Source organism: Macaca nemestrina, chromosome 13, assembly GCF_043159975.1.
Source record: "Macaca nemestrina isolate mMacNem1 chromosome 13, mMacNem.hap1, whole genome shotgun sequence".
NCBI lineage: Eukaryota > Metazoa > Chordata > Mammalia > Primates > Cercopithecidae > Macaca > Macaca nemestrina.
In genome coordinates this window covers 48,953,449-48,980,308 of record NC_092137.1, presented here as the reverse complement: position 1 = coordinate 48,980,308, position 26,860 = coordinate 48,953,449, and the positions used below count along the sequence as shown (strand labels likewise).

Below are 26,860 nucleotides of genomic sequence, written 5' to 3'. Positions count from 1 at the left end.
CTCTATGTTCAATGACATCACATGAGTAACTTGAGATCAGCCATAGTTTTAGAATGACTTCCACTTTCTCAGTTTAATTTAGTCCAAAGTGTCTCACGGCTTCAGCTATTTCCTTTCTGAAGACCTTTCAGTAAGGGAACTTATGAACTAATGCGTCCTATGAGCAGTTCAGTGATTAAAAGCACCTGCTTTGGGGTCCGAGCGACAGAGGCTCTAGTCCTGTCTGGCTCTGCCATTTCCTAGTTACTTAACCTGTTTTCCAGAGAGCTAGTTTACCAGCACAGCACTGGCAGCTTCCAAGGAAGCCTCTCATTTTAATGGCATCATGGCTCACAGCTTGACTTAAAGACCATGGGTGAGAACCTAAGAGAAAGGCCATTTTGAAGACAAAACAGTGTCTGTCACTCAAAATTGTGCTCCAGCAGAGAGTGAGTCCTAGATAACAAGGGGCTATAATGAAGAGCAGATGTTTCTCAAAGATTCCTGAGCCATATGGAACAAGAGCCCAAGGTATCCCTGAGGTTTCTTTACCGGCAGGCAGCTAGCAGAAGCTAGGGCAAGTTGTGGAGCACTCTGCAGAATCAGGTGGACCCTGCCCAAGCTGGATTTGGACTAGCTCACATTTGGAATACATGGAAAGAAAAATGAGACAGCCACTTGTGGACTTGTGAATTAGTTTGCGTGCACACACACACACACACATTATTTACTAACATGAACAACCTGCTTCAAGGGTCTGATGGCTCATTCTTATTCTTTGTGATCCCTGCTGACTCTTCTCCAAAGCCCAAGAGATTTAAACTCTTAGGTCAGAATGGATGACTCTTTTATTTATTTACTTATTTCTTTAGATACCCAATTCTCTTTTATTGAGGCCTCTCTGGGGTAGGTCAAAGGTCTTCACTGGAAGGCTTATTTATTGGTGCTGCTTCCTGAGTCCTGGGGATTCATCGCATCAGGCAGCATTGGCAGGCTGAAGAAGGGGTCGATGTGCAGGGCCTCAAAGGTGTCTCTGACCCAACCTGTAAAGCCAGCCCCACTGTAGCTGTGGCCTGTGGCTGGAGAAGCCAAACTCATGCTTCATCTTGCCATCACCAGGAGCGGGTCACCCTTGTACAGCCGTTGCTAATCAGGCAGTCATTTCAGGATACCTTCAATAACATGGTGCTGGACTCCTTGATGTCTGTGAAGATGGTGGTCATGGCCCCAGCCCAGCCCTACTCTTTTTTAATAACAGCTTTACTGAGATATAATTCACACATCATACAATTCACCCTTTTAAAATGTATAATTTAGTGGGTTTTAGTATATTCCCAGAGTTATATGACCATTACCACTACGTAATTTTAGGACATTTTCATCACCCTAAAAAGAAACCCACACACATAGGCAGTCACTACCCATTTCTCCCTCCCCCAGCCCCTGACAACTACTAACCTACTTTTTGTCTCTATGGATTTGCCTATTCTGAACACTTCACAAAAATAGAAAAATTCAACATATGTCCTTTTGCAACTAGCTTCTCCCGTTTAGCATAATGTTTTAAAGGTTCATCTATGCTGGAGCATGTATCAGTACTTCATTCCTTTTTATTGAAAAATGATGTTCCATTACATGGATATACTACATACTGTTCATCCATTTGTCAGTTGATAGATATTTGAGTTGTTTCCACTTTTAGCTATTATAAATAATGCTCCTGTGAACATTCAGGTACAAGTTGGTGCCCAACTCTTTAGGCATTTGAATCTTTCCTGGCTGTGCTCCTGGGCAGATAAATGGACCTGCAATAACACATCTCTTTTAGGCTCCCCTAGCACTTTCTTCTCCATTCTGTACTTTTTCGAGGAAACAGGTTCATGCTCTTTGCTGGTCTCCCTGCCTCTAAGCTCTCTCCAAGTCTAGTTCTCCACACATTTTGACATCAGGTATATTTTTATTGGAATTGATCTCTATGGCACCAATTCCATGCTCAAGAGATTTGGCTAACACTCAAAGCCTAGAAGCCCCTGTCTCTTCACACCACCAATCCCTACCTTTATTTAATCTATGTTTATCAGGTGTCACATTGCAAATCTCTCTGCTATCTTATGCCCACCTCATCATTTCTCCAGCAAACATTACTGAATTCCTTGGCACAGTGCTGGACACTGGAAGCATCAAGAAATGACTGAAAAAGATCCCTAGCCTTGAGTTCATTTTCTGGATCTGAGTGGAGTAGGGGGGTGGGTGGTATTGGAGAGGGTGAATAGACATGTTAACAGAGAACAAATAAGCATTATGCAGAAATGGACTGCTGGTTCAGTCCACTGGTGACACATCCAACCCTCTTAGAATCTTTTTCTAACTCCAGATGAAGTTTTTGATAAAACTTATTTGGCACAGGATTTTTATAACTGAAATTTTGTGAACTCTTTTTAATTTTATTTGCACAAAAATACAAAAAAAAAAAAAGAAGAGTAAGCAAGTAAGCCCCATTTGCCCCAAGCAATGCTGAGGCTAGAAAGTGGGAGGCATTCTCAGATTGCCCTGAACAGCCACATCTGCATGTTGTCAGGATTATCAAAATTGCCATGACAATGACCCAAGGGTTCTTCCTCAGATAAACCCTGCAAATACTCAGCAGATTTCAGCCAGACTCAACTGCATGCCCTTGAGGTTTGCAGTTTGCATGCTGTAAAAAAGCTGGAAGTAGGGGTGGGAGGGTGGAAGGAGGAGGTAGGATGTGAAGCAAAGGGGAAGAGGCCAGCTGAGGCTGCACAACCTTGCAATAATGTTCAGCTCAAATATGAAGAGAAATCACTTGACATCCTGACTTTGTCTTTCTCTAGAAATGCTGAGGTAGAGCTGTAAGCAGCCTCAGGTCAAATTGTTAAGTGTCTAAGTCTCAGAACTCTTCCCCATCTATTGACCAGAGGAGGATGGACCTGTGAAGAGGGAAGGTATGTATAGCGTTTTGTTCCCCAGAGAGTCTTCCTTAGACCCTATACCTAGGGCTTGGCCACTTGACAAACTGTGATATCATTACATTTAGTCTTCAGAGTCCTGGACTCCAGTTTCTTGACTCTCCTTGCCTCATTTTCAGCCCTGATTCAACTGGAAATCAGTCCCTCTCATTGGATGAACACACTTAGGCCCAGAACATGAAGAGACTAGATACTCTTCAGTTGGGGATGCTGTAGATGAAATGCTTTCATCAAAAGAAGGTTGGACAAGACGATCCCTAATTTTATTCCAATCAAAGCTTCTACAATTCTAAGATTTACCCAAAGGAACAAAGCTATTTTGTGGCAAAGTTTGGACCAGATCCCAGGTCTCTCCCCTCCCAATCCAGAAGCCACTGGAGAATAAGCCCCAGTACATCTTTGATGATGAGCTTATCATCAATTTGGATTTTTAGCTCAGATCTTAAACATCTGTTATGCACCATGTAGACATTATCTTCACAATTTTCATGAGAAGGAGAGGGTGCATGGAGGGGTTAAAGGGGAATAGAGCAAGAAGACATGCAGAACTCCCTTTTTACAACTGATATTTTTCTTAAAAGCTGAAAACACAATCACATTCTGCAAACCAAATTACATTTTCAAATGAAAGTTCAACTGCCCCATAAATGGATATTACCATGAATTCTTATAAAGGGGGCAATCCTATCATTGTAAAGCAAATGACCACTCCTTAATGTATTAATGTAGGATATTTAGATGTTCGTGTTTGGTTTTGATTAAAGCTCTGCCTATATTCTTGTAGTTATTTTACCGTAAAACTAAGACAGTAAAACCAAGCTCCAAAAAGATGTCATGTCTTGTCCAAGAACGCCCTAAGACTAACTCCACACTATCATGACTCAAATCCCTTCCCTAGTCACCCAGTTTCACAGCCTAGATCTCTAAGGAACTAAGGGACTTGATCTGATCTCTTCACTTTGCCTACATCAGAGCCGAGAGCTCCAAGTTGGGCATACCTTGAGTTTTTTTTTTTGAAGCAAGGCTTTCAAACAACCTTGTGCTGGATCCTGGCATGGAAGCAGAGGCTCATGTCCCTGACATACAAAGTCACTCTGAGTTCCCCTAATTCCACAGCAATTCCCTGCCTGCTGGGTCTTATTGCTTAACAGGAACATAAGCTCCTCTGACATTGACCTGGACAAGTGCTGCGTATTTGGGAAGACAGGGGAAAAGGCGAGCACAAAACATCTTTGAGCACATTACCGACGTGCCTGATTTCTGCAGGCTGCTCCAGTGGCCTGACTCCCTACTCTGGATGGGGGACTCTTGAAACAACAGGCTCACAAGGCATGGGCTCCCTGGGAAGTGGTGAGCTGCAGAAATAAACTGCTCCTTTCCTTAAAACAGCCAGTGGCTCACACCTGTAATCCCAGCACTTTGGGAGGCCGAGGCGGGCAGATCACTTGAGGTCAGGAGATCGAGACCATCCTGGCTAACACGGCAAAACCCCCTCTCTACTAAAAATACAAAAAATTAGCCAGGCATGGTGGTCGGTGCCTGTAGTCCCAGCTACTCAGGAGGCTGACACAGGAGAATGGTGTGAACCCTGGAGGCGGAGCTTGCAGCGAGGCCAGATCATGCCACTGCACTCCAGCCTGTGCAACAGAGTGAGACTCCTTCTCAAAAAAAAAAATAATAATTTAAAAAAAAATCAGCCCTGCAAACTCACTCTTGGTAAAACAAAAGACATAAAATTCTTATTGTTTTTCCTTTTTTCTCTCAATTCCCTTTAATATGATAGCAGTTGAACTCGCTGCTCATTTACCAATTAGGTACAGGTGGTAGCTCTTAACTTGTTATCAGACCCTGATGGATTACCTCTTGTAAGGAATTAACCTCCTCCTACCTATTTGAATCTTCTGTCTCCAAGTAGGCTACGTGTTCTCAGAAGACTGAGGCAGGGCCATATAAGCCTTTGCTTTACCCACAGAAAGTCTTGCTAATGTTCGGAGTAGAGTTGGCACCCAGTAAACTCATTAATCTATGGATGATAATTTTTAAGTGCCTCCAGCATTATGAATCTCAGTCTACAAACTCGGATATGCCAAAACAATTCTCCTTCTTTATTTTCATTAAATCAAATTAATTTCCATTTTGAGTTCACAGGCTCCTAGACTTGCAAGAATTTCAATGTCAGGCATTTACAGGAGTCTTCTTTCTCCTCAAGGTCTCCCTAGAATCCAGGGGGCTTCCATGGTGCTCCGAAAATTAGGGTTAGGGCCTCTATCTTCTTGTCCATCGTAGTCATTGCTGCCCATGATGAACCCTGGTATCTCTCTGCTGATTAAAAAAAAAATACCATTGGGAGCACAGGGGCCTAAGGTCAGGACTCCCTAGGTTCACCATTCAGCCCCTCTCTGAAATCTTGCTAGGTTAACTAAACACATTAAAGAGGGGACATAGCGTCCTCCCAAACCCAAAAAGAACACAGTACTATTACCAAATGAAGAGATACTGGGTAGGCAAAACAACTAATGCCTGTCACAAACAGAAGAGAGCATTCAAGGTAACAAGCTGCCGGGAGGAGAGCAAAACATCCTCAGCAATATTAATTATATTTGATGCTTAAAGTGAACCTGGATCATTTGCAGATACAAATACCAAGAACTGACTGAAGAAAAGTGATACAAGCATTAATATAAAGAAATGACCAACCCCACAGAAGACTGTGTGGGAAGAGAAAAGAATGAGCCATATCCTATATAATGAAGATAAATGGGAAAGAAAACTGTGGAACAGATGATAAAGAGGACTGTTTTCTTAGGAATCAAGATTTTCTCAGTTATCTTGAAAGGAGCAACTTGAGATTTATTCAAGAATTCCACTTCAAAACCATATGTCGTTGCTGTATAGAAGTATGTCTAGGCTAACAATGTAGTAAAATCAACATACTTCTCATAATAATGTGTGGGTTTAATTATCGTTGACTATTTTTTATGGTCTTCAAAGTCCCTGGTTAAAGAATTCTTCCTATTACTAAATGGGGATACCTTAACTAGATATAATTCCAGGAAAGATTCTTAGCACCAAAGTAGGCAAAAACCAGGTAAGCTATGCTGATTAGAGATGATGTCTCAAGATTTATTTCTCTGTGTGTGTGTGTATACTGCACATGGATTAGGTCTGAAATGCAGAGTTTTAAAAACAAAACAGCTATGTCAGGGCACCATTTCCCAAACTGGTGTCCCACAAATTAGCTCTTTGAGATTCTCTTTGTGGGGGAAAAAAAAAGGGGGGGAATGAAGTTTTGTAAGTTAAGGGGAGTAGAAATTAGAGACAGAAGTCTCTTATTAGAAGACCACTGAGGTAGTTCACTGGCCAGGTATTAAAGGACTGTGATAAGGAAAAGTGATTGTGGGGGCAGGGGAAGGAACGGCTAAGTGAGGCATCCATCCAAGAAGTAAAATCATCAAAAGAGTGTCTAGTAATGACCCAAAAACCTAGAAGTCATAACCCTTTGTTCTTAACCATAAGCTTATCTTTCCTCAAGAATAAGTAGCTCAGCAATGACATAGATTAATCTTAAAATAATTATGCTGAGTGAAAGAAGCCAGAAAAAAAAGTGCATAATGTATTATTCAAATTATATAAAATTCTAGACTATGCAAACTAATCTCAAGTGAGAGAAAGCAAATCAGTGGTTGATTGGGGCTAGGAAGCTGAGATGGGTGGCCCAAGGAGAGCAGAATTACAAAAGGGCAGGAGGAATCTTTTGGGAGTGATGGATAGATTCATTTTCTTGATTATAGTGATGGTTTTACATGTAGAGATGTCAAAAAACATCAAACTGTACATTTTTAGTATGTACAGGTCATTATATATCAATTATACCTTTATATCTGATAAAGCTGTTGAAAGAAGGAAGGAAAGGAAAGGAGAGGAGAGGAGAAGAGGAAGGAAGGGGAAGGGAGAAGAATATGTACTTCATTGAATTTTATCTATAGCAGAGCTTCTCAACCACAGCACTACTGACATTTTAGACCAGATAATTCTTTGTTGTAGGAGGGGAGCTGTCCTGTGTATCTTAGAACGTTTGGCAGCATCCCTGGCTCTACCCACTATATGCCAGTAGCACTACCCACCAGCAGTGATGACCAAAGATGACTCCAGACACTGCCAAATATCCCCTTGTCAGTAGAAAAAGAGAGAGAAATGCCCCCAGTTGAGAACAATGTGTATGCAGGGATTTAGCAGGTTACCAGGACGTAAAGGAAGAGAGTAACCTGAGCTCATGTAAGCCAGGATATTAATTCAAACCTAACAATTAGTGCTGAGGATGGAACAGAGCTGCAAGCTAGATGCAGAGGGAGGGTGCTGGAGGGCTGTGTGGCTCCTGACGAAATGCCATGCCACTCCTCTTCTACAGCAAAGCCAGTGCTGTAGAAAAGGAGGATGAAACTGTGGCAAAGCAAAACTCAAAGGAAAAAGAGAGAAGTATTCAAATAATAACTTGAATTTGTTTATATTTCCCAGAGTACTTTTAGTCATATTATCTTGCTGGGTTTTTACAAAGTCCATGTGAGGACGAGGGGGTAGATATTGCTCTCTTTATTTTTCAGATGTGGAAACCAAAACCTACAAGGAGTATCCATCAGCCTCTGAGTTACTACTAGGTGTCTGAGCACACTGTTAGACTTCTGAGTCTCACCAGTAAAGGAGGGTCAGATAATCCCTCACCATGTTAGATCTTCCAGATAAAAGTTCTGAAGGGATGTGATTAAGAATTCTTAATCTCTGATGGCAATCCAACAAGAAACAAGCTGTAACATTGCAAGTGAGGAATTTAGGAAGTTTGGCTTAAAGAATTATTTCTGGGGTGAGTCTTGTCAGGCAAAGAATGTATGAGTGAGGGATATTGAAGAACATCCTCTTCTAGTGCTTAAAAATAGAAGATACTTACTTTACTGGAATGATTTAAAGTCACTGATGGAGGGTAAGGGGGTAAACAGAAGACTATGCCCAGCCCTGTAATTCCTTGCACCAATAAAAGGGAGAGGATTCAGAAGTGAGGGATGGAAGATCATTTGAATTGAGAATCTAGATTTAACTTCAGCATGAGTAAGAAGGGGCTAGATTTCAAGTGTACCCAGCCTCTCCTTCCTGCACCCTTTGTCCTTCGCATATATTAAAATTCTTCATTTAGAAAGACATAATCATTTACATGTAGTGTGAAGATCATGATGCCTCTCCTCGAACAAAGAAAAGCATTGCTCCCCAGAAAAAGAATCTCAGGCCTGTGAAGGAGGTGGAGAGAGATTTGGCAAACGGGCCTTCATGAACCACACCAATATTCCAGTTGGAAGCTCGTTAGTTATTAGAATGTAGTGACTAGCCGTGTGTGTGTGTGTGTGTGTGTGTGTGTGTGTGTGTGTGTACAATGCAATGATATTTTGATGGCCATACTTGCATTTTAGAGTATCTTTCTTCTAGAGGAGCTCAAAGAAAGTTCCATATGGGCTTTTAAATTTTGTAATTATATATTTTAACACTTTATAGTGAACTATAAACAGAATCATGAAAAAAGAAAAAGTCCAGCCCTCCTTAACACAAAACCTAAAGGAGAATCAAGATACAATGGTCTCTCCTTGCCTTAATATTGTAAGATATAAATTTTTCATAATTGCAATAAACATGCCCATATTATTTTAAGGCTTTATTTCACTCAATATCACATAATCTATATTTTTTCACATCTCTACTTCATTCACATATTTTGAAAAAGCAATGTGATATTCAAATTGTTAACACACTAGATTATTTAACCAACTTGCTACAGTTTGATCATTCACATTGTTTTTCACTGAAAGAAAAAAAGTCTCAATGGAGGTATGATAGTTCTCTTCCATTATTTTGCTCATTCATTCATTCCTTCATGGAACATGATAGAATGAAAAGATGGAAGCATCTTGAATCCTTGGCAGTATCTCACTGCTGTTATATCAATGCTAGACTGCCTACCTCCTAGACCCCTACTTATTCAAGCCACAATAGTCAATTTTCTGCTTCATGCAGCTAAGAGATATGCTGATACACCACTGACGCATCTTTAGGTCTGCATCTTATTTCTCTTATCTTTGAAGGAGAGATGGCCCTCCTGCTTTTTGAACTAGCTCTTCACATGCATTCGTGATCCCATTTCCTCTTCTGCTTCCTCTTAGGCCATGTTCTTACAATCATGTCCTTTCTTGTTTGCATACTCAATCTTTCCCTCCATTCTGGCTCTTTTTTATGTCCACTAACAAAACTTCCTAGCCCAAAAAAAGATGCTTTCCTTTGAAATATGTTTCAAAATACCAAGCACACCCCTAGGTTAATGTTGCCTTCCTTGTTCCCCCTTTACTACCAGACTTCTTGGCAGACTGGTCTATACCTACTCACTCTTATATCTACTCAGTCTCTTTCAAGCTGGCTTTCAACCCATAACGGTGGAATCAGCAATAAGTTCACCAATAACCAACCTCCTAATTAGCAATTCACACAAGCTTTCTCAGCCTCCATCTTCCCCCCACTTTCTACCTGACACTTTTGATCACCTTCTCCTCTTTTAAACTTTTTTATAAAGTATAAACATATTACAGAAATGTTGGAGGAAAATTATTTTAAATAAAATAACTTATTTAAATAGTTATTAAACATTTAATTTATCTAGTAAATAAATTAATTTAAATATTTATTAAATATTTTAATTTATTTTGAAAACAAAGGAACGTTGAAATGTAGCCATTTCCTTTCCTTTCCTAAACACCACTAAAATATTTTTCTTTAAAGAATATACCCTCTCCCACAAAAAACGAACACACCCAAAAAATAAAGGGAGAAGAAACGATCTTTGGTTGCCATGAGACTACTCATGCCCCTATCTATGGAAGTGGAATTGACCAAGGATCCCCACTGCTGGGCTCTGAAATCCCGCTAAATCCACAGTTGATCTTGACCCAAGCCATGCTTCCCCAGGGCAGCTCCCAGCTAATCATGACTCAATGAGTATGCCAGGGAAATTGAGGCAGGTCCATTCCCAGGGTCCAACAGCCAGCTTTGACTCAAGTACTCTTGTTAGTCTAGTTGAACTTTCCTTAGACTGCACTGTGGTCTAGGACATTTCGACACAGCATACCTTTCTTCTCTCCTTCATTCTCATTTCAGCCTGATGCTTTCCAAGTCTTTTCTGGCTCCCTGCCGCCCCCCATTTTCTCTCACCCAGGCAGTTTCCCTAATAAAATTCTTGTACATCTAATATCATCTTGGTATCTGCCTCTTGGAGGACCTGAACTAATGCACAACTGTAGATGAAAGATCTTAACAAATATTTGGAAGTTATGCAGATGGAGGAGCAGTAGTTAACATAGCAGTATGCCCTGAAAGCCCTACAGAAAGAATTTGTAGGATCTGATAAGCATTGAAATCGATTAGCAGAAAGTCTCAGGTCTTGGAGACTCAAGTTATTGCAATAAGGTAGAGGTATAGTGTGGTGCTAAAAACAGATCTATTAATTGAAAGCCTGTATACAGAGAGGTTAAACCACCAGCTCCTCTCCCTGACCTTGCCCATCCTCCACTAGCTAAGCTTCACCACACTTCTGATCTACCAAAACTGTGCAGGCAAGTATTACATTTTTCACTATTAGCTTTTTTTTTTTTTTTTTTTTTTTAAGACAGGGCCTCACTCTGTCACCCAGGCTGGAGTGCAGTGGCATGATCATGGTTCACTACAGCCTTGATCTCCCCAGCTCAAATGACCCTCCCACCTCAGCTTCCCAAGCAGTTGGCACCACAGTCTTGTGCCACCAGGCCCAGCTAATTTTTTAATGTTTTATAGAGATGTAGTGTCCCTATGTTGCCCAGGCTGGTCTCAAACTCCTGGGCTCAAGTAATCCTCCCGCCTTAGCCTCTCAAAGTGCTAGGATTATAGGTGTGAGCCACCACACCTGACAATATTAGCTTTTAAAAGCCATTTGGCTAGTTTTAGCATGAACATTGCTTTGATGCAATTTTTCATAAGTAAAAACTTAAACAGAAGTACTTTCATTATAGGGCTGTTAGAATGGGCTTCAATAGCTGAGATTGTCTGAAACTGAAAGAGCTGGTCCAAGCAATCTGAGGAGGTAAAAAGAGTGTGAAAGAACAGATGCTACTATAAAGTACAGAGTCATAGGTGGCATCCTAAACCAAACAGAGAGAAGAGTTGGAGAGAAGAGTTGGAAACCAAATCAATAAGGAGAAGAGGGGATTTAGGATATTTACACAGCTATTTTGGCCATCTGAGCACCTTATAACTGCCAAGAATACCAGCTGGTATCCATGGCTTGCTTTATAGGCTACCAGGTAAATGGTACATATACTTAACTGACTTCAAGGTACAAAATTGGAACAGGAAATTACTTTCCCTTTTTTCCTCAAAAAAACATACTTACATTATTGTATTTACAGTATAAGTTTTACGTTGTATTCTAAGTTTTTCAATATACAACTTTTTCTCTATCTCTAAATTAGCCAAATTATCATTTTAAATTATTGCATACTTCATTAAGTGAATCATAATGTCTTTATATCACTATAATGTTGCGGAGTATTCAGGGTATTTCAAATTTGTCATATAGATACTGCTATAATGACCATTTTCATTCTTATAACTTATTTATTGTGTTCAGTTATTTTCTTTGGAAAGTTCTCAGTGCTAGAATCACTGAATTGTGGGATATACACATATGCCTGGCTCTAGATGGGAATTACCATATTGCTTTCCAAAAGGCTTAAATCATTTTAAATGCATGAGTGTATGTTTTATAATTATTTCTCTGCCATTTGGTGCTTCCTTTAAGTGACTTTTCTCTTGGCTAATTTAGGAGTAAAGTCATACATAAGGTTTTCTTTAATTTCATGTCTTTAATTTCAAGGAGGAATAAACTTCTTTGTTTTTGCTTGTCCTTTGTATTGTTTTTTAGGTGGATGGTCGACTTCACTGCATATTCCACTCTCCTCGTACCTCTCTGATGGCCCCTCCTCCACCTTCTTCCCTGGCTCCTCCAATTCCTCCTTTTCCCCAGTGTGGGCACAGGCATTCCCATGGTGCTGTCTTTAGCCCATTTTTCTTCTCCATGGGTTTCTCTATCAATCTGAAGAAGTGTTTTCCAGAAGGCCTTTGGATCCCCTTCTCCATGCATAAAAGTCACCTCGTACACTTTTTAAATTCACCTTTCCTGCCCTGACATAAAGTATACAGAAGCAGAATCTCCCAATGCGACCTCCAAATCCATCTCTTCAGGAATTTCCCAGAAGTGATTCTTAAACCTTGATAACCACAAATGTAGGATTCCCAAATTTGTCTCTCCCATTTTAGCGTTTCTCTTGCTTTATGTGAGCACAGTTCAGCTGCCTCCTGAATCTCTCCAGGAAGATGTCACCTCAACTCTACACATCCAAATGGCACTCCTGGTCTTGATCACTCCCATGTCTCTCAGGCATGCTCAGCACTTCTGCAAATCAGCTTCTCCTTTCGCTGAAAGAATTCTCGTCTCCTGGAAACAGTAGCAGTATTCCTACAGTCTGTCAGCCCCACAGGCACAGTTCAGTACCACCTGCTATTTCTAAACTATTCTTTAAAGGAGATTCCCCTTTTGATAAGGGCCTTACTAGCCCTAGGGTAATCACTGGCCTCTCTGTCTGCATGCCACATGATGTCCAGAAGGCATAATTCAATGTGACAGATATGATCAGCAGCAGGCCTATGGATAGTGCATCTCTAATAGAGCTGGCATCCAAGCAAGCAGCATCTCAGCGTGCCTGAAAGCAGACCCTATACAGGCTGAGGAGGAGGATGAGAAAAGAGGGCCATTGCATCCACACAAAGCAAGCCAAGAGTAAACATGGGTTTTCTTCTCTCCCCCTGATCTCTGGGTTCTGAATGCATCTGAGAGCAAGCCGTATGTAGGGTCTACTTCCTGGCACAGCTTTGATGGGGGGAAGCTTCCTATGGGGATTCCTCCCTTCCCTCTAGAGGGCCCACCTCCTATGCTCTACATACCCAGTATCTTCACACCACCCTGGGCTCTCCCAAACTTATTCTAAAAATAAATAATTCAGATGAAGATACAATTGACTCAAAGTGCTCCCACCCTGTGTCGTATTTTTATTTCAAAAAGGAGCCTGGAAAGGACAATGCCCTCAAGGAATATATTGATAACATTGGAATTTCTAGACCTTGAATATCTGTATTGAGGTATGGAGGGGAGAAGAATAGGGGTCCAGATGATCTTTCCTACCCTCACCAGGCCCACACATTAGTCTGCTAAATGGATGCTAAGGTCAGCTCTGGCTTCCAGACTGGGTTCTCTGCCATAAAATCCAAGTGCCTGAAAATTTGTGAATAAGTTCATTTTCTCAAAACATATCCCCAAGTCAGTGTTCTTAAAGTTTCTTAAAGAAATACCAAGTTGGTAGCTGGCAAGATGGCCGAATAGGAACAACTCCGGTCTGCTGCTCCCAGCAAGATCGATCCAGAAGGCGGATGATTCTTGCATTTCCAATGAGGTACATGGTTCATCTCATTGGGATGGTTGAACAGTGGGGTAAAGCCCAGGGAGGGCTGGCAGAAGCAGGGTGGGGCATTTTCTCACTTGGGAAGTGCAAGGGATGAGGGGATTTCCCTTTCCTAGTCAAGGGAAGTCATGAAAGTCTGTACGGGGAGGAATGGTGCATTCTGGCCCAGATACTGAGCTTTCCCCCATGGTCTTCGCAACGGGCAGACCAGGAGATTCTCTCCAGTGCCTGGCTTGGTGGGTCCCACCACCACGGAACCCAGCAAACTAAGATCCACTGGCTTGAAATTCTTACTGCTAGCATAGCAGTCTGAGGTTGACCTGGGATGCTCAAGCTTGGTAGGGGGAGAGGCATCCACCATTGCTGAGGCTTGAGTAGGTGGTTTTACCATCACAGTGTAAACAAAGCCACAGGGAAATTCGAACTGGTCAGAGCCCACTGCAGCTCACTGGGACAGAGCACCTGGGGAAGGGGTAGCTGTGTGTCAGCCTCAGCAGTCTTAAATGTCCCTGTCTGACAGCTCTGAAGAGAGTGGGTTCTCCCAGTACAGCGTTCGAGCTCTGATAAGGGACAGACTGCCTCCTCAAGTGAGTCCCTGACCCCCTGACTCCCAGTGTATCCAGACTGGGAGACACCTCCCAGTAGGGGCCAACAGATGCCTCATACAGGAGAGTTCTGGCTGGCATCTGGTGGGTGCTCCCCTGGGACGAAGCTACCAGAGGTAGGAAAAGGCAGCAATCTTTGTTGTTCAGCAGCCTCCACTGGTGATACCCAGGCAAACAGGGTCTGGAGTGGACCTCCAGCAAACTCCAGCAGACCTGCAGCAGAGCGGCCTCACTGTTAGAAGGAAAGCTAACAAACAGAAAGGAATAGTGTCAATGTCACCAACAAGACCAAAGGTAGATAAATCCATGAAGATGAGGAGAAATCAGCACAAAAAGGCTGAAAGTTCCAAAAACCAGAATGCCTCTTCTACTCCAAAGGATCGTAACTCCTCGCCAGCAAGGGAACAAAACTGGATGGAGAATGAGTTTGACAAACTGACAGAAGTAGGCTTCAGAAGGAGGGTAATAACCAACTCCTCCAAGCTAAAGGAGCATGTTCTAACCCAATGCAAGTAAGCTAAGAACCTGGAAAAAAGGTTAGGCAAATTGCTAACTAGAATAACGAGCTTAGAGAAGAAAATAAATGAACTGATGGAGCTGAAAAACACAGCATGAGAACTTCATGAAGCATACACAAGTATCAATACCCGAATCGGTCAAGCAGAAGAAAGGAAATCAGAGATTGAAGATCAACTCAATGAAATAAAGCAAGAAGACAATATTAGAGAAAAAAGAGTGAAAAGAAATGAACAAAGTCCCCAAGAAATGCAGGACTATGTGAAAAGACCAAATGTAGACTTGATTGGTGTACCTTAAAGTGATGGGGAGGATGGAACCAAGTTGGAAATCACTCTTCAGGATATTATCCAGAAGAACTTCCCCAACTTAGCAAGGCAGGCCAACAATGAAATTCAGGAAATACAGAGAACACCACAAAGATGTTCCTCGAGAACAGCAACCCCAGGACACATAATCGTCAGATTAACCAAGGTTGAAATGAAGGAAAAAATGTTAAGGGCAGCCAGAGAGAAATGTTGAGTTACCCACAAAGAGAAGCCCATCAGAGTAATAGTATATCTCTCGGCAGAAACCATACAAGCCAGAAGACAGTGGGGGCCAATATTCAACATTCTTAAAGAAAACAGTTTGTTTGTTTGTTTGTTTGTTTTGAGACAGAGTCTCACTCTGTAGCCCAGGCTGGAGTGCAGTGGTGTGATCTCCACTCATTACAACCTCCTCCTCCCGAGTCCAAGCGATTCTCCTGCCTCAGCCTCCCGAGTACCTGGGACTACAGGTGCGTGCCATCATGCCCAGTTAATTGTGTGTGTGTGTGTGTGTGTGTGTGTGTGTGTGTGTGTGTGTGTGTGTATTTTTAATAGAGACGGGGTTTCACTGTGTTGTCCAGGATGGTCTTAATCTCCTGACCTCATGATCCGCCCACCTTAGCCTCCCAAAGTGCTGGGATTACAGGTATGAGCCACCGTGCCCAGCCAGAAATGATTTTTCAGCCCAGCATTTCATATCCAGCCATACTATGCTTCATAAGTAAAGGAGAAATAAAATCCTTTATAGACAAGCAAATGCTGAGAGATTTTGTCACCACTGGGCCTGCCTTACAAGAGCTCCTGAAGGAAGCACTAAACATGGAAAGGAACAACCAGTAGCAGCCACTGCAAAAACACACCAAATTTTAAAGGCCATCGATGCTATGAAGAAACTGCATCAACTAGCTAGTGGGGCATAATAACCAGCTAGCATCATAATGCCAGAATCAAATTCACACATAACAATATTAACCTTAAATGTAAATGGGCTAAATGCCCCAATTAAAAGACACAGACTGGCAAACTGGATAAAGAGTCAAGACCCATTGGTGTGCTGTATTCAGGAGACTCATCTCACGTGCAGAGACACACATAGGCTCAAAATAAAGGGATGGAGGAAGATTTTCCAAGCAAGTGGAAAGCAAAAAAAAGCAAGGGTTGCAATCCTAGTCTCTCATAAAACAGACTTTAACCTAACAGAGATCAAAAGAGACAAAGGAGGGCATCACATAATGATAAAGGGATCAGTGCAACAAGAACAGGTAACTATCCTAAATAATATATGCACCCAATACAGGAGCACCCAGATTCATAAGGCAAGTTCTTAAAGACTTACAAAGAGACTTAGACTCCCACACAATAACAGTGAGAGACTTTAACACTTCACTGTCAATATTAGACACATCAACAAGACAGAAAATTACCAAGGATATCCAGGACTTCAACTCAGCTATGGACCAAGCAGACCTAATAGACATCTACAGAACTCTCCATCCCAAATCTACGGAATATACATTCTTCTCAGCACCACATCATACTTATTCTAAAATTGACCACATAATTGGAAGTAAAACACTCCTCAGCAAATGTAAAAGAACAGAAATCACAACAAACTGTCTCTCAGACCACAGTGCAATCAAATTAGAACTCAGGATTAAGAAACTCACTCAAAACCACACAACTGCATGGAAACTGAACGACCTGCTCCTGAATGACTACTGGGTAAGTGACAAAATGAAGGCAGAAATAAAGATGTTCTTTGAAACCAATGAGAACAAAGACACAATGTACCAGAATCTCTGGAACACATTTAAAGAAGTACCTAGAGGGAAACTGATAGCACTAAATGCCCACAAGAGAAAGCAGGAAAGATCTAAAATCACCACTCTAACATCACAACTAAAAGAACTAGAGAAGCAAGAGCAAACAAATTCAAAAGCTAGCAGAAGACACGAAAAAACTAAGATCAGAGTGGAACTGAAGGAGACAGAGACACAAAAAACCCTTCAAAAAATCAGTGAATCCAGGAGTTGGTTTTTTGAAAAAATCAACAAAATAGATACACCGCTAGCAAGACTAATAAAGAAGAGAGAAGAATCAAAGAGACGAAATAAAAAACGATAAAAGGGATATCACCACTGATCCCACAGAAATACAAACTACCATCAGAGAATACTATAAACACCTCTACACAAATAAACTAGAAAATCTAGAAGAAATGGGTAAATTCCTGGACAGATACACCCTCCCAAGACTAAACCAGGAAGAAGTCTAATCCCTGAAGAGACCAATAACAAGTTCTGAAATTGAGGCAGTAATTAATAGCCTACCAACCAAAAAAAACTCAGGACCAGACGGATTCACAGCTGAATTTCACCAGAGGTACAAAGAGAAGCTGGTACTGTTCCTTCTAAAACTATTCCAAACAATAGAAAAAAAGGGAATCCTCCCTAACTCATTTTATGAGGCCAGCATCATCCTGATACCAAAATTTGGCAGAGACACAACAAAAAAGAAAATTTTAGGCCAATATCCCTGAAGAACATCAATGCAAAAATCCTCAATAAAATACTGGTAAACCAAATCCAGAAGCACATCAAAAAGCTTGTCCATCATGATCAAGTCAGCTTCATCCCTGGGATGCAAGGCTGATTCAACATACACAAATCAATAAATGTAATCCATGACACAAACAGAACCAATGACAAAAACCACATGATTATATCAATAGATGCAGAAAAGGCATTTGACAAAATTGCCCTTCATACTAAAAACTCTCAACAAACTAGGTACTGATGGAATATATCTCAAAATAATAAGAGCTATTTATGACAAACCCACAGCCAATATCATACTGAATGGGCAAAAACTGGAAGCATTCCCTTTGAAAACCGGCAAAAGACAAGGATGCCCTCTCTCGCCACTCCTATTCGGCATCATATTTGAAGTTCTGGCCAGGGCAATCAGGCAAGAGAAAGAAATAAAGTGTATTCAGTTAGGAAAAGAGGAAGTTAAATTGTCTCTGTTTGCAGATGACATGATTGTATATTTAGAAAACTCCATCATCTCAGCCCAAAATCCCTTTAAACTGATAAGCAACTTCAGCAAAGTCTCAGGACACAAAATCAATGTGCAAAAATTGCAAGCATTCCTATACACCAATAACAAACAAAGAGCCAAATCATGAGAGAACTCCCATTCACAATTGCTACAAAGAGAATAAAATACCTAGGAATCTACCTTACAAGGGATGTGAAGGACCTCTTCAAGGAGAACTACAAACCACTGCTCAGCGAAATAAAAGAGGACACAAACAAATGGAAAAACATTCACATGCTCATGGATAGGAAGAATCAATATCGTGAAAATGGCCATACTGCCCAAAGTAATTTATAGATTCAATGCTATTCCTATCAAACTACCATTGACTTTCTTCACATAATTAGAAAAAACTACTTTATATTTTATATGGAACCAAGAGACCACATAGCCAAGACAATCCTAAGTAAAAAGAACAAAGCTGGAGGCATCATGCTACCTTGACTTCAAACTATATTACAAGGCTACAGTAACAAGAACAGCATGGTACTGGTACCAAAACAGAGATATAGACCAATGGAGCACAACAGAGGCCTCAGAAATAACACCACACATCTACAACCATCTGATCTTTGACAAACCTGACAAAAACAAGCAATGGGGAAAGGATTCCCTATTTAATAAACAGTGTTGGGAAAACTGAATAACCATATCCAGCAAGCTGAAACTGGATCCCTTCCTTACACCTTATACAAAAATTAACTCAAGATGGATAAAAGACTTAAATGTAAGACCTAAAAACATAAAAATCCTAGAACAAAACCTAGATAATACCATTTAGGACACAGGCATGGGCAAAGACTTCATGATTAAAACACCAAAAGCAATAGCAACAAAAGCCAAAATTGACAATGGGATCTAATTAAACTAAACAGCTTCTGCACAGCAAAAGAAACTATCATCAGAGTGAACAGGCAACCTATGGACTAGGAGAAAATTTTTGCAATCTATCCATCTGAAAAAGGGCTAATATCCAGAATCTACAAAGAACTTAAACAAATCAACAAGAAAAAAACAACCCCATCAAAAAGTGGGTGAAGGATATGAATAAACACTTCTCAAAAGAAGACATTTACGGAGCCAACAGACATATGAAAAAATGCTGGTCATTAGAGAAATGCAAATCAAAACCACAATGAGATACTATCTCACGCCAGTTAGAATGGCAATCATTAAAAAGTCAGGAAACAACAGATGCTGGAGAGGATGTGGAGAAATAGGAACGCTTTTACTCTGTTGGTGAGAGTGTAAATTAGTTCACCCATTGTGGAAGACAGTGTGGCGATTCCTAAAAGTTCTAGAACTAGAAATATCATTTGACCCAGCAATCCCACTACTGGGTATATACCCAAAGGATTATAAATCATTCTACTATAAAGACACAGGCACACATATGTTTATGGTGGCACTGTTCACAATAGCAAAGACTCGGAACCAACTCAAATGCCCATCAATGATAGACTGGATAAAGAAAATGTGGCACATATACACCATGGAATACTATGCAGCCATAAAAAAGGATGAATTCATGTCTTTTGCAGGGACATCAATGAAGCTGGAAACCATCATTCTCAGCAAACTACCACAAGAACAGAAAACCAAATAGCGTATGTTCTCACTCATTAGTTAGAGTTGAACAATGCGAACACATGGACATAGAGAGGGGAACATCAGACACTCAGGCTTTTTGGGGGGTGTAGGGTGGGGGGAGGGATAGCATTAGGAGAAATAACTAATGTAGATGACAGGTTGATGGGTGCAGCAAACCACCATGGCACATGTATACCTATGTAACAAACCTGCACGTTCTGCATATATAACCCAGAACTTAAAGAATTAAAAAAAAAAAAAAAAAAGAAAAAGAAAAGAAACACTAGTCTCCTGCATACACTATGACCCTCTTGGAGATCCAGAATGCATATTAAAAGTTCTGAGAGGCCGGGCACAGTGGCTCACACCTGTAATATCAACACTTTCAGAGGTCAAGGCAAGAGGGTCACTTGAGATCAGGAGTTCAAGACACACCAGGGCAACAAACAAAACCCTCATCTCTACAAAAAAAAAAAAAATTAAGAAAGTTAGCCAGGTGTGGTTCCAGCTACCTAGGAGACTGAGGCTTCCATGAGCTATGATCATGCCACTGCACTCTAGCCTGGGTGTCAGAGTGAGACCCCAACTCTAAAGTAAAAATGAAACTAAAAAATGTTCTGGGAAACTCTAAACCTTGTTTAACTTTTTTAACCCAATTTTCCTCAAATTTCTTGAGTTTTGGTCCCTTTCCCCTAAATACTGCGAATTAGCCCGGCAGAAAAACAGTAGCCTGTGGTACAGGGATTCCCTAACCCCTGAGGCCTGGACCGGTACCATTAGGTGGCCTGTTAGGAACCAGGCTGCACAGCAGGAGGTGAGCAGTGGCCAAACAAGCATTATTGCCTGACCTCTACCTCCTGTCAGATCAGCAGTGGCATTAGATTCTCATAGGAGCATGAACCCATCATGAACTGCGCATGCAAGGGATCTAAGTTGCATGCTCCTTATGAGAATATAATGCCTAACAATCTGAGATGAAACAGTTTCATCATGAAACCAGCTACCCACCCCATCCGTGGAAAAATTGTCTTCCACAAAACCAGTCCCTGGTGCCAAAAAGGTTGGCTATGGCTGCTGTGGCACACACTTTAATTAATTCTACACTGATTTTAAACAATCAAATCTTGTTTCTTTGTTGGTTTATATCATCATTTCAAAAAACTTTCTCGCTTTCCTTGTGTTGCCTCTGTCTAATATTTTAGCTTGAAGTTTAATTGCTAAACCAAAGTTTCAGTAAGAGGCCTTCCCTAAAAGAAAAATGATGTTTGGTAAATTATGTAACAAAATGCAGTTTCGCTATAAAGAGGAATAACGTGGTTCTACCACATTACTTCTTTGTGCACTCATTCATTTGTTCCTTCACTCATTTGACTTGTTTATTCCCAGAAGTACAGTGATAAAGGCTGTCAATGCAAATGGGGAAAAATTCACTACACCTATAATGAGTCCTATGACAGAGATAAGAATAGAAAAGCCCTATTTCTCTCCTAACTGGAAAGGGATGAGGGAAGTTGGCAGGTTAAATAAAGTTCACAGCAAGGCTCATAGTAGAGATGAAGAATTTTGGTTGCAAGTGAGAAAGACTCAACTCCAATTAGATTAAGCAGGAGGGGAGTGTGTCAACTCATTACTTAGGCAGTCCAAGGGTAGAGCTGGCCTCAGGCATGACCAGTTCCATGAAGTCAAAGGACATTAACAAGACTGCTTGCCGTCATCTATTTCTCATCTCTACTTTTCTCTAGTTGTTGCCAGCACAAATAGGGTTTTTCCATGAGACAAGAAGGACAGCAGCCCCTAATTCATTCACATCTTTCTGGCAACATGACCAAAAAGGCAAGGCCCCTTCTCCAACTCTCTCTCTCCATCAGCCTCAGAGTAGGATTCTCATGCCCCAGACCAATCATCACATTCCAATTACCGGCCCAGCTGCCTATCAGCCTGCAGCTTCAAACTCCTTCTGAGGCCCACAAGAACCCCAGGGCTGTGTGGGAGGTGACACAGATGATCACAGCTCCGATTTTACATTATGTAGACAGTGAAATGGAGATGAAATTTTCAAACAAGCAATAAAGAACTCGTATGAAATTTTGGAGTGTAACTTTCAGGGACTGTCTTTTTTGTTCTCCTTATTTTGTTTTGTTTAGTTTTTTTACCTCAGGTAAAAAGGTGAACAGCTCAGAGATGTAACTGTATTTTTCTTTTCTTAAGCAATTTTTTCTTACTCTGTCTACATTCACCTTTTCTTCCAAGAGAGAGGTAAAACCACTGCTTTTAAGTGAGAAGAAATATCAGTTATTGTACTAACAGGGTATGTGTTCAAGAATCAAAAAACCTTGCCTATTCTACTTAAGGTCTTAAAAATTACTTTGCTAATCCCATTACTGGGAATATACCCAAAGGATTATAAATCATTCTACTATAAAGACACATGCACATGTATGTTTATTGCAGCACTATTTACAAGAGCAAAGACTTGGAACCAACACAAATGCCCATCAATGATAGACTGGATAAAGATATTGTGGCTTATATACACCATGGAATACTAGCAGCCATAAAAAAAGAATAAGTTGATGTCCTTTGCAGGGACATGGATGAAGCTGGAAGCCATCATTCTCAGCAAACTAACACAGGAACAGAAAACCAAACACCGCATGTTCTCACTCATGAGTGGGAGTTTAACAATGAAAACACATGGACACAGGGAGGGGAACATCACACACCGGGGCCTGTTGGGGAATGGGAGGCAAGGGGAGGGAGAGCATTAGGACAAATACCTAATGCATGCAGGGTTTAAAACCTAGATGGCGGGTTGATGGGTGCAGTAAACCACCATGGCACATGTATACCTATGTAACAAACCTGCACGTTCTGCACACGTATCCCAGAACTTAAAGTAAAAAATTTTTAAAAATTACTTTGCTAATGTCTTTCAACTCCAACGTCTTAGTGTAACTTCAGGTGCTATTGAGTTTTGACCTAGGGTGGCATAAAGAATAGATTCCATTATTTTGTAACATTGCTCATTCCATAAATAAATAAATAAATAAATTTCAACAATATAACCAATTAAATAATTTTAGACATTTAAACACATGTACACAGAATATACTATTTCTATGCATGTACTTATATACATCAAGGTTTCTTTCAAGATGCATCAACATTATTAGGCTTCACTCGCAGTCCTTAATAAAGATTCTTGAGCTTTGTCTTCTTCAGGCAAATTTAATTCTAGAATTTCCATTTTTGGGTATTCCTCAAATTGTGATCCAGGACTACATGCATCAAAATTACATGAGAAAGCTTATTCAAATGCAGAATTTGGGACCCCACTCTGTATCTATTGAATCAGAATCTCATGGGGAAAGTTCTAGGAATCTTAGTATTTAAAGCTTTGCAAATGATATTTCCGCACCCTAAAATATGAGAAGCTCCATTCTAAAACTTTGGAGAGTTTTAATTGCAATTTCTGAGTTACGGTGTCAGATACTATGTTTTTCTATCTCTAAAGTAGGATAAAATATTTGTGAATTCTGTGAACTTTATTTTGTCATTAAAATGTAATTAGCAATCTTTGTGGGTCACGCTGGTTTGAAGTTCTCTGACAAAGTAGCTATAAGCATAGTTAATGAAACAAAGTCCTTTGGATTTAAAAATACTCACTCTAATGAGTATTAATGAATAAGATAGGTAAATTCCATTGTAACAAACTTTTGTGATTATAACAAATGAATCAATATGATTTTATTATAATGTTACATTGCAAGAACTGATGTGATAATTAAGATCCAACTGAAATTAATCTAGATAGTAAAATTTTATGAAAACTCATTACAGTTGTGAGCTTTCTTCCAAATGAACAACCTAGACTTTTCATAAACAGGATTTTATTTCCAAACCAAGACAAGTTATAAGAAGTCAATACATACAATCCAGTTCCTCCCACTAGCAATTCTATAGGAGCTGCTTAGAAAGTCTTTGCATCTTTAGAGCCAGAAGAGCCTTAGGGATAGTGAACTTCAACCCTTCTTACAGATGAAGAGACTGAAGGGCAAATCTCATGATTGACAGCAGAAACAGAAGGAAAATCCTAGTGTTCTGATTGCCTTGTCCTCCTACTGGAGTACAGAATTAAATGATTCTTCTGGAATATCCATTGTTCTCAAAGATTCAGGGGTGGGTGGGAGCAAACTTTTTTTATATGTAACAGGTATGCTACAGAGTTTAAAAAAAAAAAAGTCACGTAAAACATGAGACTTGAAAGAAATGCCATTCAGTCACCTTGAGTTATTCATTCTTTCTCTCCTTCCATTCAAGATACGTGGTGAAAATGTTTAAAAATCCCAGTGCCTACCCCAATTTCCCTACCAAAATATGACAAAACTAAAAGAGAACAGAGAACATGACACCCAAAGTAGTCATGTATAATTACTTTATACATATCCAGATAGATCCAGTGTAGTTGAGAATAAAGCAAGTGAGGTTATTAAGCTCTTCTCAGATAGTTTACTGAGCATCTACTACAAATCTGGGCCTGGGTTTCACTTATTCACTCTATTATTCAACAGACACATATGGAACACCTACTAGGAGCTAGAAGCTATGACATGCTCTGTTGATATTAAGATGAATAGACAGGGGAAAGCAAAATTAAACCCACAATTACAGTGTGTTGGATTACTGTAACAATCTAACAGTAATCTGTAGAACCAGGTGTTATGGCCAAAACTACTCAACTAGGTTGACTCAGAGAAGAATCAAAGTGGAAATGACATTGGGCTGAGTCTTGAAAGACAACCAGGAGTTTTCTAATGGAATAATAGAAAAAGAAGAGAAAATAGTGGGGACAACCCATGCAGAGGTATGAAAGGGTGAGGAGTCATCTATAAGCAGTTGAAGAGAGGATCCAGAGAAGACAATATTACAGACACGAGCATTGTTTTGTGCCATCTGCACAATGTGGGCAAAGCCAAACAAGTTTTTAAAATAATAATAATCTACCCTCCTTGAGCAACATACTGTAGAATGGTGAATGAAGGAGCCCATCCTTGAGAGCTGGATTCAGAATGAAAGAAATTTATTCTTACATTTCCTCTCTTTAAAGCCTTAGATGCCTTCCCAGCTTTCAAAGTCCTCTACCAGCAAAACTGCTAGGATTTCCAGAATCCAAACAGAGTCCTTGAAAGGAAGGAATGATCAAATCAAAGAGGGGATATGCATCCCCATGATTACCATAAAATTTTGTCTCCTTTCTAAGTCCCTTGGTATGTAGATCATAGCCCTTTTTTGCACTGGTAAGAGATGGTAGGTGATAGACATGAGTTCCAGGTTTCACTACTTTAAAACCGTGTGACTTCAGGGAAGCCACATACCTCTCAGGACATTTTTCTCATCGTAAACACCCTGCTAGTTTCAGTGTGGAGCTTAGACATGATGTGAGGCAGAGCACCTGTTACAAGGTCTAGCCTATCCTGGGCCTTCTACAGGGCAGCTGCTACCAGTATTACGCACTTTCATTCATTCATTCAACAAATATTTACTGAGGACTTACCATGCAGAAGCCAGAAGAAATACAAAAATAAATCTGAATTGGATTTTGCTCTCAAGGACCTCCCAATCTATAGAAGAGATATAGGACCAAGCCAAATAGCTATACCATAAAGAAGAAAGCATTTACCACCAAGAGAAATTACTGGGGTAGTTGGGAGGATGGGCGGAGATTACTTGTAGAGTGGACGGATTTGGTAAGAGAGAAGGGGAAAGGACTAGGGGCTGGCTGAGGATAAAAGAGAGGAGAAATAGCTGAGCTAGGCACTCTTATGCCTTCTGATGTGGGTATAGCGAGTATCCATCGGACCCTTTCACAAATGAAATAAAAGGGGTTCCGGGAAGTATCACAACTCACTCAACTCAGAACTCCCCACCTCTAATCCAAAACATTTGCCATTAAATCTACCTCCTATAGCTAGGACCATTTGCAGATGGTAGGGGGCAAGACAGGGGAAAGTAGCAGGAAGGAGGTGATGGGGTCACCGGGCACTGTCGCAGGTCAAGGCAGAGCAGACTCAGCGGGGCGCGCGGTAAGAGGCGGAGGGCAGGGGCGGGCCGGCAGGGAAGGGTGTGTGGAAGGGCAGGCCAAGGGGCGGGGAGAGGGGTGCGGGCCGCACTCAGAGGCCGTCCAAGACACTGGCAAGCCGCAGAAGCCCAGTTCGCCGGCCATGAAGCAGCGGTTCTCGGCGCTGCAGCTGCTGAAGCTGCTGCTGCTGCTGCAGCCGTTGCTGCCACGAGCGCTGCGCGAGGCGCGCTGCCCTGAGCCCTGCAACTGCGCGCCCAACGGCGCCCTGCGCTGCCCCGGCCCGACGGCCGGTCTCACTCGACTGTGAGTACACAGCGCTCCCGTCGGGCCCCCTCGATACAGGACCCTCAATCGCCTATGCCATCTTCCCTCCCTACTCCTTTGGCCCTCTTTCCCTGGAAGCTTGGAGAAAGATGCTGTGCCCTCTCCAATTTCCCCGCTTTAGGGTGATGAGAACCCAAAGCTTGGTGGTTGTTTTTGCCACCCCATGCCCCTGAGAGCCCAGCCCCGCTCTTTCCCCCTGGTTGGGGCTGCGGCTGGGGGAGTAGAACTATTCCGGAGCCTCAGGAGAAGGCCTGCTCTCTGCTGCTGCTTGAAGGGAATATGGGTGTGACGCTCCTCAACTCCTCTAGCAGGGGTCTCTGCCAGAGAAATCTTACAGGCCTTTGAGCCTTGGGCCAGCCACGTCAGGGAAGGTGAATGTGGGCTCTGGCACCCTGTGGTCCTCTAGGAATGGAGTGCTCAGGCCCTACAACCAAGGGTGACCTCATCTGTCAACTGACTGCTGGCGGTCACACGGGCATCTTAGTGAGCATACAAGCCGCTGCTCCGCCGTGCCCAGATGTGCTTGAACTTCAGTCTCGTGGTCTAATGGACCAAAAGCCCTGTGCCCTGCCGCTGGCACCCGCGCACCCCCTCCACGCTCACAGGCCTGATTGAAGGATTGTATACATCAGCAAGCAGGCGGAAGCTGTTGTTTCCAGAGTGATGGGGTAAAGAGGAGAAGGAGGACCTTTAGCACTACTAGTCTATCAGGGTGTCAACAGGTCTCCTTTCTCCCATTTAGAAAAAAAGTGCCACATATTTTATAATCCCATTTACATGAAATGTCCACATAACC

General features: G+C 41.4%; 1 protein-coding gene and 1 long non-coding RNA gene across 3 annotated transcripts in view; one reads left to right on the top strand and one right to left on the bottom strand.

The window, feature by feature from the left end:
- Nucleotides 1–5,031: 5,031 nt before the first annotated feature.
- LOC105465003 (uncharacterized) lies at nt 5,032–25,946 on the bottom strand. Its single transcript, XR_011611715.1, has 4 exons — nt 25,832–25,946; nt 25,216–25,282; nt 22,580–22,640; nt 5,032–5,288 (listed from the first exon to the last, which is right to left on the bottom strand). It is a non-coding gene; the product is annotated as an uncharacterized lncRNA (long non-coding RNA).
- LOC105465004 (luteinizing hormone/choriogonadotropin receptor) overlaps nt 25,883–26,860 on the top strand; it is a 63,142-nt gene continuing 62,164 nt past the window's right edge. Inside the window, exon 1 of one of the 2 annotated variants that reach the window (XM_011713180.3) lies at nt 25,883–26,043. In XM_011713180.3, coding sequence (XP_011711482.2) covers nt 25,883–26,043 — 161 coding nt within the window. The remainder of the gene's footprint in view (nt 26,044–26,860) is intronic. The other variant, XM_011713181.2, reaches the window with a different exon arrangement.